This window comes from Castor canadensis, chromosome 7 (genome assembly GCF_047511655.1).
Source record: "Castor canadensis chromosome 7, mCasCan1.hap1v2, whole genome shotgun sequence".
Lineage (NCBI taxonomy): Eukaryota > Metazoa > Chordata > Mammalia > Rodentia > Castoridae > Castor > Castor canadensis.
Window position 1 is genome coordinate 91,666,602 of NC_133392.1, and position 16,495 is coordinate 91,683,096.

At 31.7% G+C, this 16,495-nt stretch overlaps 1 protein-coding gene across 6 annotated transcripts in view; it reads right to left on the bottom strand.

Annotated features, from left to right (window-relative positions):
- Prkacb (protein kinase cAMP-activated catalytic subunit beta) overlaps window positions 1–16,495 on the bottom strand; it is a 117,384-nt gene that overhangs the window by 10,977 nt on the left and 89,912 nt on the right. For all 6 annotated transcript variants that reach the window (XM_074079602.1, XM_074079601.1, XM_074079605.1 and 3 more), the window contains 5 exons: window positions 15,241–15,339; window positions 14,184–14,266; window positions 11,096–11,222; window positions 9,278–9,373; window positions 5,979–6,101 (listed from right to left, as the gene is read on the bottom strand). In XM_074079602.1, the coding sequence (XP_073935703.1) occupies window positions 5,979–6,101; window positions 9,278–9,373; window positions 11,096–11,222; window positions 14,184–14,266; window positions 15,241–15,339 (528 nt within the window). The remainder of the gene's footprint in view (window positions 1–5,978; window positions 6,102–9,277; window positions 9,374–11,095; window positions 11,223–14,183; window positions 14,267–15,240; window positions 15,340–16,495) is intronic.

The following is a 16,495-nucleotide window of genomic DNA, read 5'->3' on the forward strand; positions in this document are numbered from 1 at the left end:
TATATTTAACACATTCATTAGACAACTGAGTGGAGATCTCAAGTAGGAAACCAAACATAGTAGTCAGCTGTGAAGTGGAAAATGAATTTAGAAACTGTCAGCTGACATTTACAAATCTGAAGCTGGAAGAGACCACTAATATAGAGAAGAGTAACAAAACAATGAGATGGAGAAGGAAAGATATGTAACTTTCAGAAATAATCCAAATTATAAAGTCACTGAAGCCAAGTGAAAGTATAATGAAGGAGCCCCTGAAACTAGATTTGATTTCTTGCTTTGCTACAAACAACTTTTTTTTTTAATGAGCAATTCTCAATTTTGGTTTACCTATACACAGGATGAAAGAGCTAAACTAAATAAATTGAATATTTTTGTACCTCAAAAATGGTATCAAGCTATTTACTTTTCATTTCTTTCCTTTTTTTCTTTAAAAAAAAAAAAAAGAGACAGGGACTTGCTATATTGCCTAGGCTGGCCTTGGACTCTTGGGCTAAACTAATCCTCTGCCTCAGCCTCCCAGGTAGTCATACACTGACTATCATGATGGCCAAACTTGTTCCTATTTAGTTGAAAGAATTCCTGGATTTCAGTCTCAACTCCAATTACACACATGATCTGGGATCTAAGTAAAGCCCTTTTACCTTTCTGAGTCTATTTCCTCATCTCTGAAATGATGACAGTATATTTTATCTGGCAGGTATGAAAAGAAATTATGTAACATCTATGAAACTGGCTTGCATTATTATGCCTAATATCATTTAGGTACTAATTCAATACATTTTCAACCTTCCCATTAAAATACTATTTTAATCATCTGAAGCTGAAGGTTTGAATCAAAGAAGAAATTTGTGAGACAACAAGCCTATAGTCTATGTTAATATTTCCAAAATACCTAAGGATAGTCTGCTTTAGAAGTATCACTTGGAATATATAAGAAGTATCTCCTTTCTTCTTGGTGTATGTTACACCTGTTAATTTATTGAATGAATACTTTCATCTTTGCTTAAGTCCTTAAATTTGATAGATAAGGGATAAGATGGATGACCATAACCTTATTTTATAAGGACAGAATTGTGAATATAGCTGATAAATTAGTGTCAAATTACATTATGTAATATGTTGAACTATGAAACTTACTCTGAATCGAGCAAAATGAGCAGAATATTTGTTCTGTTTTTAGAACAAATTATAAAGTCTTGTACATTTCAGTTTTAGGAATGACTATTGTTTTCTATAAATTTAAAAGAAAGTTACATTCAAAAAGCAAATCAGTTCACGTTGTTAGGGAACCCATGAATTAAATTCCTTAATGGTTTCATTGATTTTTTTTTGTTTTGTTTTTAGTCATAAAATAAGTCTACACTGAGTTTAATTACAGAAATGATGAAGTTGATCTCTGGCTGATGGAAGGGAAAAATCTCACTGCTATTCTGCAATTATTGGCAGGGGAAAGACTACTGAACTTAGTAACATTATCTCTCATGCATCAGGATAAAATTACTAGCCTTAAATGACTCAAAAGTGTTTGCATACAACCAACAGCAATAATCTATTAGCTTCTGGCTATGAGCATACTGAGATAAATTTTAAGAAATTATCTCCCTTAATTAGGTACAGAAGTTCTAAGAATCTGTCAAAAATGATCATATACATCAGTCAGTTTTCCACAAGGCGTAACAGCTTTCTGCAGACATGATGCCCAGATCCATACTGTCTTACCAGACTCAGGGCAACGTTAACCAGCCTGCATTCTACAAATAAAAAGAAAGAGCTGAGACACTACAAATAGTTATTCATATTAGTGCCATGTCTGTGGTATCTTTAATCTATCCTCTTACCTCTGCAGAAACTGTGACAGATGTAACAAATCTAAGTGGTTGCAGGGCTATTATTCACCCCATCTTCATCCCCTCCCACCAAAAAACAAGGAGCCAGTACTGCAATCTTCAGCCCATCAGACTCAAAAGTAAAGGGCTGTATCAAAGCAGGTATTAATACGGATTTTAAATGACCACAGCAGAATGTTAAAAAATGACCTGGGTTTTATGCAAATAGTAGAACTATACTTATATCTCATGAAAATGACTTCTCTCTTTAAACTATAGCCATAGCCAAACAGAAAATGACATTTCCTAAAAACGCATTAACGATAGCATCTTAGAAAAAGGTTTTGTTATTTATTTAGGAAGTAGAATGTGTGCAGCAAAGCGCTAACAGGAGAGTCTGAGACTGCCACCCTTAGAAAGACCAGCTTATAAGTTTGGCCCATGGCAGGTATCTGGGAACTTGAATGGTACCAGTTGCTACACTGCATGAAATTTTTCCTTAAGGACAAGTATGGGTCCTCGATTATTAGGACAAACAATATGGTTTATATTGAATACCTGCTTTCATTCTGGGAATCTGGGACTTTGGTATGTGTTCGAAAGAGGATGTATACCATTTCACAAGTTAAGAGGAAGAGGAGATGTTAAGAGCTTCCCATGGCCCTACTGGGGAAGGCACTTGAAAGTGTGTGCCTGATTATTTCTGGGCTTTGCTGAATTTGCTCTGTATTCTTCCACTGTGAACACCTTAGCTATGAATACCGTGTGTGATGTGGGTCCTACCAGTGAATCAGTGAACCTGGAGGTGAGCTTTCAGACCTGACACAGAAGGGAGCAGCATTCGGCTGCAAACCAATTACTCTTCATGTGAGTGTTGACTTCTCTTTAGGAAACATTAACCAATTCTTTGATCATTCAGTATATACTTATGTCCCTGTACTTTGTGCAGTGTCTCCTTGTACATTCTTGGTGTTCATTAAAAGTGGAACAATATTTTCATTGTATATAATGAAACTAAGAATTTTTTTTAAATTATGTAAGCCAAAGACTCTGTAATTATGACCTCCACAACAGCTGTTACTTGATTACTTTATTTGCAAGTATCCTTTTTTAAACACAATAGTAACTTTTATATTCCCATGGATAATGTACTCAGAGTTGCTGTAGAAACCATAACTGATTCTTGTCATTGACTATGGCACCGAAGCATAAAATTTAAAGATTATATACAGAAACTCAGCATATGCACTGCCTGGATGAGGCATAGTTAATTCAGGATCATAAATCTTTCCTGTCAACTGTGCATTTCTAAACCTGAGCCTTAATATTACATGAATAATTTGACATTTAAATTCCACCTCCTCTATTTTTTTAAAAGCAAAATATGTGTAGGAGAGAATCTAACAAGCTGATTGATCATCTTTCTGTGCATTTAAAAATACCAGCTTGAGTTAAAATATTGTAATAAAGAAAGTAACAATGTAATGTTTAAATATATGTATTTTTGTGAATTAATCACTTCATAAATTTAACTTTGATAAATCATTGATACTAATAATTTTTATAAGATGGCTTCAGAACAGAAAATACAATCAATAAAAATTGTATAAAATAACATGCTTTATAATAAAAGTGGTTCTGAATGAAAAGTATATCCTTAAATGATATATCATTAAAACCATCAAAATTACAAATATAGGCTCTACAAATATAAGACCAAAATTGGATTTTAATGATTTGAACAATTATAGACAATTAAAAACTAGTTAGTTTCCAATTTGGTTTTTAACTATTAAACAGAGAGTGTTGCAATGTGTACAGAGACCCATTTTAGCTTGGATTTGGGTGCTGAAACAGGTAGTTTTATTGGGAAATGGTGAATGTGACCTATCTCACATGATACAGACACTAGAGGTCACTCAATGGCAGTGTTCCACTGTCATGAGCTCTGCTTTAGCTGAATACAGGGAACAAGGGTGGAAATAACTGTATCTAAAACAGGAAGAGATAATCTGGGCACCTGTAGTTAAAAACAAAAGTATTCCAAACACCCTGTCACATTTCTAAATAAATGAAGGGAAAATGTTCATTTCATGGTATGACAAAGTTTTATGTTGTTACTCATCTAACAAGGTGACCACAGTTTAAATTGCTGTTGTTTTAGAGCATGTGCAGATTACTGGATATAAAATACTAAAATTTGACAGGAAATGAAAATATATTCATAAGCAGCTGAAAAATTTTTGCCTAATGTAGAATGGTTCTCAAACTGAGGCTATTCATATTGATAAAGCAATTTTCTAAGTAAATCTAAACTCAGTTATGACAGCATCTTTGTCAGAAAATTTGATTTCTTTTATGAACAGGTATAAATAAAAGCAATATAGTAAAAATTCAGAAACTTTGTAATTACCCTTAATTAAAGTATTTGAAACTATTACTATAATTCTTACATTCTTAGAATTTGTATTAAATATCCTTCTCTCATTTATAATTTTAATACATTTTAGTTCTCTCATAATCCTTCATATGACCTTTAAATATTCACTTCTCAAATTCTTAAAAAACTACATCACTGCCGTGTCCATTAATTTTTCTCAATGTTTTATTTTGTGCATATCAAAAGGCTTTTTTTTTTCACTGTGACTTTATTTTGTTAGAGAAAAACAATTAAAAGGACAAGAAATTTGAAGCCCAGAGATCTACAAATGTTATTAAGGACTACAACTGATACTTACTTACAATAAATACTGTATTATCTTTCCATATTGTCTTACCAGTAGAAATCTTTCAACACCTATCTAATTTATCTATAAGAGGCATTTATTTTTTAACCTGTGACATAGTTGAGGTATAAGGTCTTTAGTTAGCTCTCTAATTTGTGAATACTGACCAAACTGAAAGTTTGTGACCAAACTTTCCCCATAAAATACAGCAAAATATGAGGAAAAATCTTGTGACCCTATAGACTGCATATGCACTGTGAGAAATGGAACAACATTCCTATGTTGCCACGTGGATTCCAACTGGTTGGATGGACACATTCTATTGGTAAGTGTCTTTTCCCTACAGCCTAGCTGTACAGCATCCATGGATTAAATTTGGATCTTGGCAAAAAGATTTATTATTAATTAGGCACATTCAAGGTACCTTGTGAGTAACTGTAAATTTTACATTCATGGATACTGAGGTCAGTTTTACACTGAAAGAGCTTGTGTCTGAGATATAAAGAAAGACTTCCAGGTTGATAAGCTTATCTCTGCGTAAGAAGGTCATAAAATACAAAGAGTCTATATCCCACATCTTAGGGTAATGTGATATGAAAACTGATGCTCTACTTCATGGTCATATAGAAAGAAGGGCAAGTATCCCTTCTCATATGCTCCACCAGTAATGTGTAGAATGCCTCCTCTGGGAATGTTTAAAAGGATGCTCTTCCTTTGTTATGTGGTAGGAAGAATCAGGCTCATCTCTATTGAAACTGACAGTGGTACTTTCAAAAAAGATTTCAAGTACACAATAAGGTGAGTGATTGACCCCCAAGCAAAATACCTTTGGAAGCAAAATTAGAGATAATAAATGAAAAAGAAGGTTTATATAGTAATTAATAAAATATGAAATATTATGACATACTAAATCTACTCATGTACAAGAAAAATTGATGTTATTTCTATATTTCCTAAAAATCAATGGCAATTATAATCAAAATCAACATGAACAATTCTATAAAATTGATTATGTGAATTCTCATCTTAAAAAGGCTTATTAATTTTACAGTTACTTCTAATTTTGTAGAAATTCAAAATTATTCATGTCATAATTCAAACAAGAATTCTGTATTGAAAAAGGGCATATAAAAACAGCTCCTAAAACTTCAAGTAGATAAACTACTAATTTTTATTTACTTAAAGAAATACTGAGAATTATGACTTTGTAAGCAATAAAAACTCTAAAATAGAAGATAGAAATAGTCTTATTTTGCTACTTTGTTTGTACAACTGCTCTTTTTTCTGATGAGAGAAGCAACATTGTGTATGTCTTATTTTCCCAATTTAGAATAATACTCTGATAATATATGGTTCCAGTCTATAAGCCTTAAAGTTCATATGTAAAATAATGAATAAGACAGGAATAATAAAACGTATTGCATACCTTCCCAGAAACTATCTTTTCATAAATCTGGATCGGTTGGTCTGCAAAGAACGGGGGGTAGCCAGCTGCCATTTCATAGATCAGCACTCCTAACGCCCACCAGTCCACTGCCTTATTGTAGCCCTGAGAGAAACCAACACCAATGTCAATTATTACTTAAGTTGCTCAGGGGAAAATGAATCATAAGAAATTTCAAAATGATCTGGAAGCATTTGAAAAAAAAATTTAAACAATTGCTAACAGCTATGCATAGAATTTAAAAAATGAGCAAGCCAAGCGCCAGTGGCTCACACTTATAATCCTAGCTACTCAGGAGGCAGAGATCAGGAGGATCATAGTTGGAAGCCAGCCTGGGCAAATAGCTCATGAGATGCTATCTAGAAAAAAAACCCATCACAAAAAGGGTTAGTGGAGTGGCTCAAGATTAGGCCCTGAGTTCAAATCCCATGTCTCAAAAAAAAAAAAAAAAAGAGTCAAATGGATCAGGTCAGATTTAAAATTAAGTGAATGAGAGACTTTCCAGATATTGGAATTGTGCATTGGAAGGGTTTATTAAACATTCTTCCTAAAATCATTAAGAACATTATTGACAATGAAATCTCTTTTACTGTGATAATTTATTGCTGCTCAATGACAGAGAGGGGCTTAGAGCAAATTACCTCGTAAGGCCCATGCTAGGTCCATAATCTCTCTCTCTCTTTTTTTAAATCTTAGGATCAGGTTTTCAATAATATATCTAGAAAGGCCAAAAGTTTTGAGACAAAATAGTAGTATTGGAATAATAAATAATGGAGGTGATTTCAAAATATTCTACATTCTTGGAGTTAGGAAGGTGAGAATACTAGGGATATTCATGTCCTTTTCAGGGTATCTTGTGAAGGCTAGAAGTTTTATGTGGAATACAATTAACATAAATATTTAGGTATACTTTACATTTGCTATCTACTGTACCTACTTCTAATCTCAAAAATGTATGTAGGAACAAAAACAAATTCCTAAGGTTTTGTGAGGTGTATATCAAATCAAAGGGAATAACATGAACAAAAAGTGCTTTACAAACCATGTATGTAATTCAAAGGTTATATGTAACTGGGATTTTTTGTAATATTAACCTTACTAAAATTCCCATCTAGAACCATTTGTAAGAGAATAAATAATAATAACAATAACATGTTTATATTAATATGTCTATATAAGTTTCTCATCAACTTATGATCTGTATGGCACAAAAGATCATGGGAAAAAAAAACAAATACTTGATCATGGAGAGAAATAAGTCTGATTTTCCCAGACCTTTTGTTCTGTACCCAAATGTGCCCTCTCATTACCCATAAACACTCCCCACATTCCACCCTTTTGTCAAAATATTAGCTTTACAAATGATTTAGCTTTCAAATTATTAGCTAAAACACAATAGCATATGTAGAGATTTTCTTCTCCTATTTCCTGATTCTATACATTTTTTAAAGGGGAACTGATATAATAAGAATAGCATTTTATTTTACTAACAGAAATGGGCACCAACTTTGCTTCACTCATTCATTTCTAGTTTTAAATTCTGTGCTAATGTTTATATTAAATATGTCATATACAATTTAATACCCTGGGTATAGAGAATTTTAAAAATCAATAATAACACTAAACAATTAAAAATAGGCAAAGGACATGTACACATACAAAGAACTACTAAATGGCTACTAAGCATTTGAAAAAAATCTAAAAAAATAAAAACATGGAAATTTAAACAACAAGATATCATTTATTGACTATTATATCAGTAAATATTTTAAAAATGAGAATATCCATTTCTGGAAAGGTGTGATAAAGCAGGTACTATCATACACTACTGGTAGGAGTGTAAAACATACAGTCTTTCTGGAAAGTAATTTGGTAATATGTATCAAGAACTTTAAAAATGTTCATACCCCTTGATTCAATATTCCCACTTCTGGGAATCCATTCCAAGGAAAGGTAATGTAAGAAACAGAAAAAGCTTTCTGTACAAAGATGATTATCACAATATTTCTAATAGCAAAAAAACCTCAACTACTCCTCCCAACTTCCCCTGAACAAAAAAGAACAAAAACTGCTGAAGACAAGTTTAAAAAAAAAGAAATAAAAATCTAAATAGTCAACAATAGAAGAATGGCTACTTTATATTTGCACATAAACAGTAGCACCATAAAAAACAAAAAAAAGAAAAAGTAAAACAGAATCGTGTTTGTGTGCTTGTTATCATCCAAGTACAAAAACCCAGAAACAAAAAAAGTATACATACTTCACTATGAACTTAAACTAGAGTACACACACAGAAAAATAGAACAAATGTTTTTTCTTAAAGAAAGCCTGCCTCTGGTTGGTGGGATTACAGAATTTTTTGGTTGTTTCTTTCTATTTTTCTGTGTGTCCTATCTGCTACTCTTATAATATGGACGCACCAGTACAAATGTGCTTATTTTGTCACCACATTATCTGCTAAGTACATTTAAAGAAGAAGAAATGTTTATAGCAATGATACTTAGATTATAGACAAAAAATCATATATCATTTAAATTATGAAAGATAGTAAAGAGAAAGTTACAAGAAATATTTTTATTTTATTATAACACTTACATAGGTTAGTCAAATTTCAATAAATTTGTAGCCCATCAAGGCATGTGTCTTATTTCTTTCCCTTTTCTTGCTCCTAATTTGTGCTCAGTTTTTGTTAGTTTCCCCTTTCTAGCTTTCTACTTTCAGGAATGGCAAGGAAAGGAAAAGAGAAGTTAAAATATTCTTTTAAATATGGTTAGTTTCTCCCATTACATTTGGCCATTTGGAAAAGGAAGAATGCTTTCAATGAAACTAAAACTATTTAGTTGCTATATTACTATTAAGCTGAAACTTAAAAATAATTTTCATATATTCCTTTCATTTAGGTGGTAAATTTGAGACAAAAGAATTGACAACTGGTACATATAATCTCTGGATTTGCCTCACAGAGAAACCAAAGACAAGTAAGTCTTTCTCATTCTCTTCTTACTAGGAATAATTATGAAGATTATGTTTTGGCTTCAAAACCCAGATCTAAAGGTTAGATTTACTTGCTTATTTCTTTCAGAACCTGAGCTAAAATTGATACAAGTTAGTGAATTAGTGGTAGACTCTAGATAATTATTATTTAGTAATCATGTAAAAATAGGTTAAAATTTGTAAGTTACTTCAAATGAAAAGTATAAACTCAGGTCAATAAATTGTATGAGGTCCATAGTATGAGTGCCTCATATTGCTACATTTGCATACTGACATTATAAGTATACCTTGCTCAGGATTATTTCTGGAGCCAAATACTCTGGAGTGCCACATAATGTCCAAGTTCTGCCTTTAACTCTTTTGGCAAACCCAAAGTCTGTGACCTATAAGAGAAAAAAAATACTTGTAAACATTTATCACTCAACAATAAATGTAATTGTTGTGCCTAAACTGAAAGTTAAAAATTCAATATTAAAACTAAAACCATGCGTCACGCACTCAGGGGAGTATGCACACAGGAGGAATTGGGAAAGGGAAGGAAACCTAAAACTTGAATGTGGTTGATGTGCTCACTGTCGAGGAGCGAATATAGTAATCTTAAACTGGCAGAGGCCACTATGGAAATGGGACCAGGAAGTAAGGAAGAGGTCTGGCAGAGATGAACCAGTGTGGGTTGCAATACACAAGTGCATGGAAGCATTGCTAGGAATCTCTCTGTATAGCTATCTTTACCTCAAACTAGCAAAAACGCTACGTCTCTCTTATTATCTCCTATGTTTTCTCTTCAACAAAATCAGAAAACAAGAGGGCAGAAACAGGTTCTGCCTGGAAGGGGGGTGGCACAAACAATGTATACACAAGTAAGTAAATGTAAAAACGATAAAATAAACAAAAAATCCAGATCATATAATGGAAAAAAATTTAAAAAATAACATTAAAACCATGCAAAAGTTGGAAAAAATTAAGTCAAGGTAATAGGGACTAATTCATGAAGGCAACTTTTTAGTGGATAAAGGTTAGAACAACCTACATTGGAAACCCCTTTTTCTTCTCAAAACAAAGAAACAAGTGAACAAGAAGAAGAACAAAAATTGCTTTTTAGTCATTATCATAAGATCCTAGACCCAGGGAATAAAAAAGTGAAAATAAAAGGTAAAAATAATAGTTTTAAGTCCAGTGTGTCCTCTGACATTAATTGCACCATCAATGTGGAAGCAGTATAAGAAGAATCTACTGACAAATGTGTAAAGAGGGAAGCTCCCACTCTACTGATGGTAGACATACATGCAGTCAGGGCACCTATGGTGGCTGCACTGCAGTGGTAAAGAACACGGACTCAGGGGCCAGACTGCCTGGGTTCAAATTCTGATTCTACCATTTACTGGCTGTGTGACCTTGCTATGCCTTAGTTTTGTTAGCCTTAAAATGAGGATAATAACAGTATTTACACTTCATAGGGTTATCATGATTGAAAGAGATACTATGGTGACTATTCCTTATCCAAATGCTTGGGACTGGAAGTATTTCATATTTTGGATTTCTCCAGAGTTTGGAATATTTTCATATATATAAAGTTATGATATACAAGTCTAAACAAAAAAATCATTTATGTTTCATATACACTTTATAATCACATCCTGAAGGTAATTTTATACCATATTTTTAGTGCCCCTGTATTTTGACTGCACTTATCACGTGAGTGACATTTTCTATTTGTAGTGTCAGTCAGTACTCAAAAGTTTTGGATTGGAACATTTTGAGTTTTGGATTTTTCAGATTAGAGGGATGCTCAACCTATACATGTAAAACACTTAGAATAGGCTTGGTACTAATAAATACACATAAATTTAGTTATTACTTCCTTATTCAGGAGCCTATGCTCAGCTCACAGATACAGATTATTAGAGATATAACCCGTTCCACCCTAGATGTGATTTTTCTTCACTGTAATAATAGCAGACCGTTAACTCAATTTAAGATATTAGGAAGAATGAATTGTTCCCTTCATGGGGGGAAATACAGTATTGATAAGTGCTGTTAAATATGTAAATTTATTGCTTAGCATTGTCCCAAATACAATATAATATAATGCGATCAAATCATACCTGGATATAACCTTGGTGGTCAATTAAGAGATTTTCAGGTTTTAGATCTCTGTAGATGAGGTCTAATGAATGGAGGTACTCAAATGTTAGCACTATCTGAGCTGCATAGAACCGTGCATGGGGTTCACTAGAAAGAAACAAAACATTGATTTTCTGAAAAATTGGTAACAAATACTTGTTAGCAGATTATACACAAAAATTAACATGGGGTAGAGGTATTTGGAAAAAGCATTGTTTTTCTTTTTAATGTATGTGAAGAATTTTGTTAGTTTCCAAATATTTAGTAAATTTCTAAGCTGCCTTCAAATAATGCTTTGATACATTTTGGGGACATATTCTCTCTATGTACCTGTACATATAAGATGTTAAGTGAATCTTCACTTATAAGATTTACTCAGCATCTTATATTTACTTACATTGATGATAAACATATCTTTAAAACAGTCATCTTGTTGTAAATTATTATTGCTCATATTAAAAGATAGTTATATGTATGTAATTACCCTGACCTTGAGAATGATTGAAAATCAAAAGTGCCAACTGGATTGTCTACCAGAGCCCTTGTTATGGTTAACAGATTCCATCTCCTTTCCTCACTAATTTCAAGTGCCTGAAGAATTCCACTACATAGGAGTTCTTTAATTGAATTAATCTGAAGATTAATACCATTTTACCAATTTAATAGATTCTATTACAAGAATTATATATACTTACAGTATCATAAAACTATCATAAAATATTGAGGAAGAATAAAGAACACCTATAATCCTATCTAGAAACCATATATGCAATCTTGTCATGTGAATTTCTAAATTTCTATTATGCATGTTTATAGATAACAGACATGTGTAATCTGTGTATTTGTGTAAACATACGCAGTTCTTGTATCATAGATTACATCTGTATATCATTGTTATTTTGATAGATCAGTATATTTTCCATGCTGAAATCAGAAAGGATGTACCAATTTTCTAATTTGAATTTATCATGTATTTTCTAGTACATTCATTGAATTCTATTAATCTGCCTGACAAATTGTAACAACTGTCGGATTCGTGTCTTTAATGAACAACCTTAACTATTAACAGGATTTCTCTCAAGATGGATGGCATGAATTTAATCTGTAGACCTATTTCAATAGAAATAGAAATTTCAAAAAAAGATTACATATGTGCTATTCCCTTTGATTGTTACTGTGTTTCCCAGTCCCAGCCTAATTCACATCAGGTTCTCAGTAAATATTTATTGAATGAATGAGTATGAAAAATGTATACTTTTGGGGGTCAACATATTATAATATCCTTCTAGTTTCAGCCCCATCCCAACACTATAACAATCTATATCCTATGTCAAATGACAAAGAATGAGGGAAACATTCTAAGTAGAGACTGAGAGACACATTCCCAGTTATTGCAACATGTCACCTTAAACTTGGAAACATTTGACCTGAGAAGCTTCTTTCTATTTTCTCTATGTATCTGTAATAGAAGATACACTCAGCATCATTTCCACACACTGATGTTTAATTGAAGAAATACAGACATTACATAGATCTATAACCAAATTGTTGAAAGGTGAGAGCAAAATATTCTAAATGCAATTTATTATTAGCTATTTCTACTTACTATTTAAAGGAATGCAGAAAGATAGGAAGATTTAAAGTTGTGGTAGGTTTAAGTTTAGACATATTCTATTTAAGTTGAGAATCTTAACAACACCATTGATTCTGATTAAAGCCAGGCTAAACAACTACTCAAATTCTTACTCTCTCAAAGTTTCTACAGTGGAAATAAACAACATTCAGAGTAAAAATATAATATGCGTGAAAAATAAGAAAAGATGGTGTCTCAAAGTGAATTATTTCAATTTACTTTCCCCACAGTACTAAGTCAATATGATACCACCATTATTTCTTTATATATTCCATTTTCATCTTCATCCTTATGCAAATCTCTGGTTCAAATATTACTAAATGTTATTATACATTATACACTATATTATTATGCACTTTAAAGAAAAATGGGGAACTGCAAAGCAAAGAAAATGGTAGGATACTTTTTAAGGACAGATTTAGATGTGGTATTTCAGTGTAAACATTGAAAAATCATAGGGCAACACTGGACAAGAAGTAGTAGGAGAGAGGTAGAAAAAGAAAATCAATGAATTATTATTATTATTAATGATTATTAATTACTTGCATTAGCACATTTCCTGATGCATATTATTGACATTGTATGCTAATAAATGAATTCTGGTATAGGCCTCAGGTAACTCAAATAACTAATATTGTCAAATAACATTGCCTATTATTTGATACTATTTTGTGATTACCCAAATCTACCATCTTTTTAAAAATGAATCTAATTATCATCAGCAGCCCTGCTTGAGCTCTTGCCTGTGTTTAACTTAATGTCTATTACAGACTGAAGCTGGACCTGCATTTGGATTTAACTTCATTCTAGTAAGGATTATTAATAAACAATGGCAGTTTACGAGCCACCACACACAGATAACTATTAGAGTCTGTAACCTATTTTATAACTGAGATCTTATTAGTGATAACCTAAGAAGGTAAAAACGCCTCTTAATATATTTTAGAAACTCAACATAGCAAAAACTTTAATTTGTGAAAAGCAGTTTCATAATCTCATCATCATGATACCTACTATTATTTATATGTGTACCTTTTTCATGTCCACCCTATGCAAACCTCTGTTCCAATATTATTATCAAATTATATTATTTTATTTTATATACTATATATCAAATACAACATACTATATATTACAATGTATCCCTAATATTATTTGTTCAATATGTATTGGTATTTAAATTAATTTTGCCTGTCCTGGGAACTCTTCAAATAATCTCACAATATCTATCAATGGTAGAATTTTAAATTGGTCTCACAGTGCTTCATTTGAATTTTAAAGTATGATATAGCCTCATTAATGTCTCCACCTAATGCTTCACATAGCTAAAAGCCTAGTTAATTAAATGAATTTTTGGCATTGGTATTAGCTTAAATTTTTTGTTTAAAATAAACACAAATATATAAACAGTTAAGGAAGGGAGAAGCATTAGTTACCTGAATCTTCCAATTCTTCTTAGATGTGAAAACATTTCACCCCCAGGGACATATTCCATAACCATATATAAATTAGAATTATCCTGTGAACAAATGAAAGAAAGTAAGTCAAAATTATGAAACTGAGGTGAAAATTTTTAAGATTACACCATGTTCAGTTAGAAAAAGGCAAAATCAAAATCTATCTGATACATTAATAAAATTTGGAGGCAAGAAAATAAATGAAAAAGTGTTCTAGTTTTCCAAACACGGGAACCTCCTCCCTCCCCTTCCGGACATTCTTGAACAAATTAGTTTGGAACTTTTGCTATTTCTGTTCTTTTAGGTAAATTTTTTTCTAAACAAGTAAACACTGAGGCAATGGCATAACACTATAGTATGTGCAAAAGAATAACAAAGTTAAAAAACAGCTTTAAAAAGCTAATAAGAATATTATATTTTATGCCTGAGAGATTAATGGTTTTAATATTTTAAATATATAGGTCTTTATTTGATTTAAAGACTAAAGGGATAAAAGAGTTAAAATATTTCATATGATTCAATAGTGCATAGGTGCCAAGTGTCATTCCAAAGAGCTGAAAGCTTCAAATTTAAATAAACCTTTCTGACTGTGGCAGACACTTAACAATGGAGCAGAGATTCTTCTGCATAAGTGGAGAACAGAATACAAATTACTAAGTAAATAAAATAGTGAGAGCATGATAGAGAGGGTTTAAGAGTAGAAGGTGTGTTTAGTATATCATCTGCATAAGTATAAGAATTGCTTAATAAGGTATTACTAGGCTTCTGGATCACTAATATATTTTATTTTTGTATTACCTTCCCATGAAAAATTATACGTCACCTTGAAAAACTGCTCTAGGGAGGACAAAAACTTTTTCCAATATTACTTAAATTTACAAGCTTAATAGGATAAAATTACATGAAATCTAAAGATAGTTTTTATTGATCATTCATATTCTGTTTTTATCATCTCATTTAGAATTCTATTATAGCTTCATCTTTCAAAAAATGTATCTCATTGAAAATATGTTACTTAGATAATACTAAAACTCACCTTAAAAGAATACTCCAGTCGAACAAGGAAAGGAAAATTCACTGCCTGTAATATTCTTTTCTCATTCAAAGTATGTTCTATTTGCTTGAGTTTAACAACCTGTTAGTTGAGAGATATAGTTTAGTTTACTTGAAACAAAATTTAAAAGTTACTATCATTGTAAGGGAATAAAAATATATTCCATGCACTAATAAACTTGGATAAGCAAAATTTCTTGACTTGAATAAAGAAGATAATAATTATTAACTAGGCTTATAAAATTAAAATGAAAAAAACCTAACAGAGGATTTCAACCTTCACCTTAAGAAGGTCAACTATGAATTAAGAAGCAAGAGCTAAGTACGGGTAAGAAATAGACCAATAAAAATTACTTCAAAAGTTAATACATGAAAATACTTGGCTAGACTATATCATTTTAATAAGTAGGTATTGATTTTTAAAGACTTTAGAAGATTAGTAAGGAAGTTAAGGATTAAGAAAAATGTAAAAATAGTGGGTAAAATGAATAAATTGCTCATTTTATGTCTAAAAATTCAATTTACATAGCCACAAAGAGGACACATAAAATACTGGCAAAAATTACTGTCTTTATAATAAACAGGTTGTTAGGATTAACCAAGGATCTCTGGATTGTCCACTCAGTAGAAGGAAAAAGCAATTTGTCATGACCTCATGAAGACTGTGATTCTACTCCATATGGAATTCTATTCTGAATTTAAGAACAGGTGATCTTAGAGAGGAATAAATTATTGTGTTGTGCATATATAAATCAATATATGGTACCATTCTTTCTTACTAGAGGCCTTTTATCAAACGAGTAACACAGAAGTCAACCAGTTGAACATGAATAAGAAGGGTAATTAAAAACACTAGCCAGTTATTGGTATATTATAAAAAGTTAGTAGTAAACAAATAATACTGAGCGAAGAGTAAGCTGATTAGGAGTCAGAAGATCTGTGTTCTAACCCAGGCCTTTAACTCAACCAACTTTGTAAATTTGGAGATGTTATCTCAACTCTTTGAACCTCAACTTTTAAAATCTGTACCAGGAAGTATGAAGTGGTTGGGTCACTACTATTCACATTTTAACTAGTTACAAAACACTTAGTACAGAATTATCACAATAAATTATATTAGTTGGAGAATTAATGCCGCTTTGTGTTTATTTTTATAAATTATGTCAGGTTTTTAATTAGGCATATACAGTATCTTGCCTTTGAAATAAATAATGAAAACTACATGAGAGAGGCTTTCT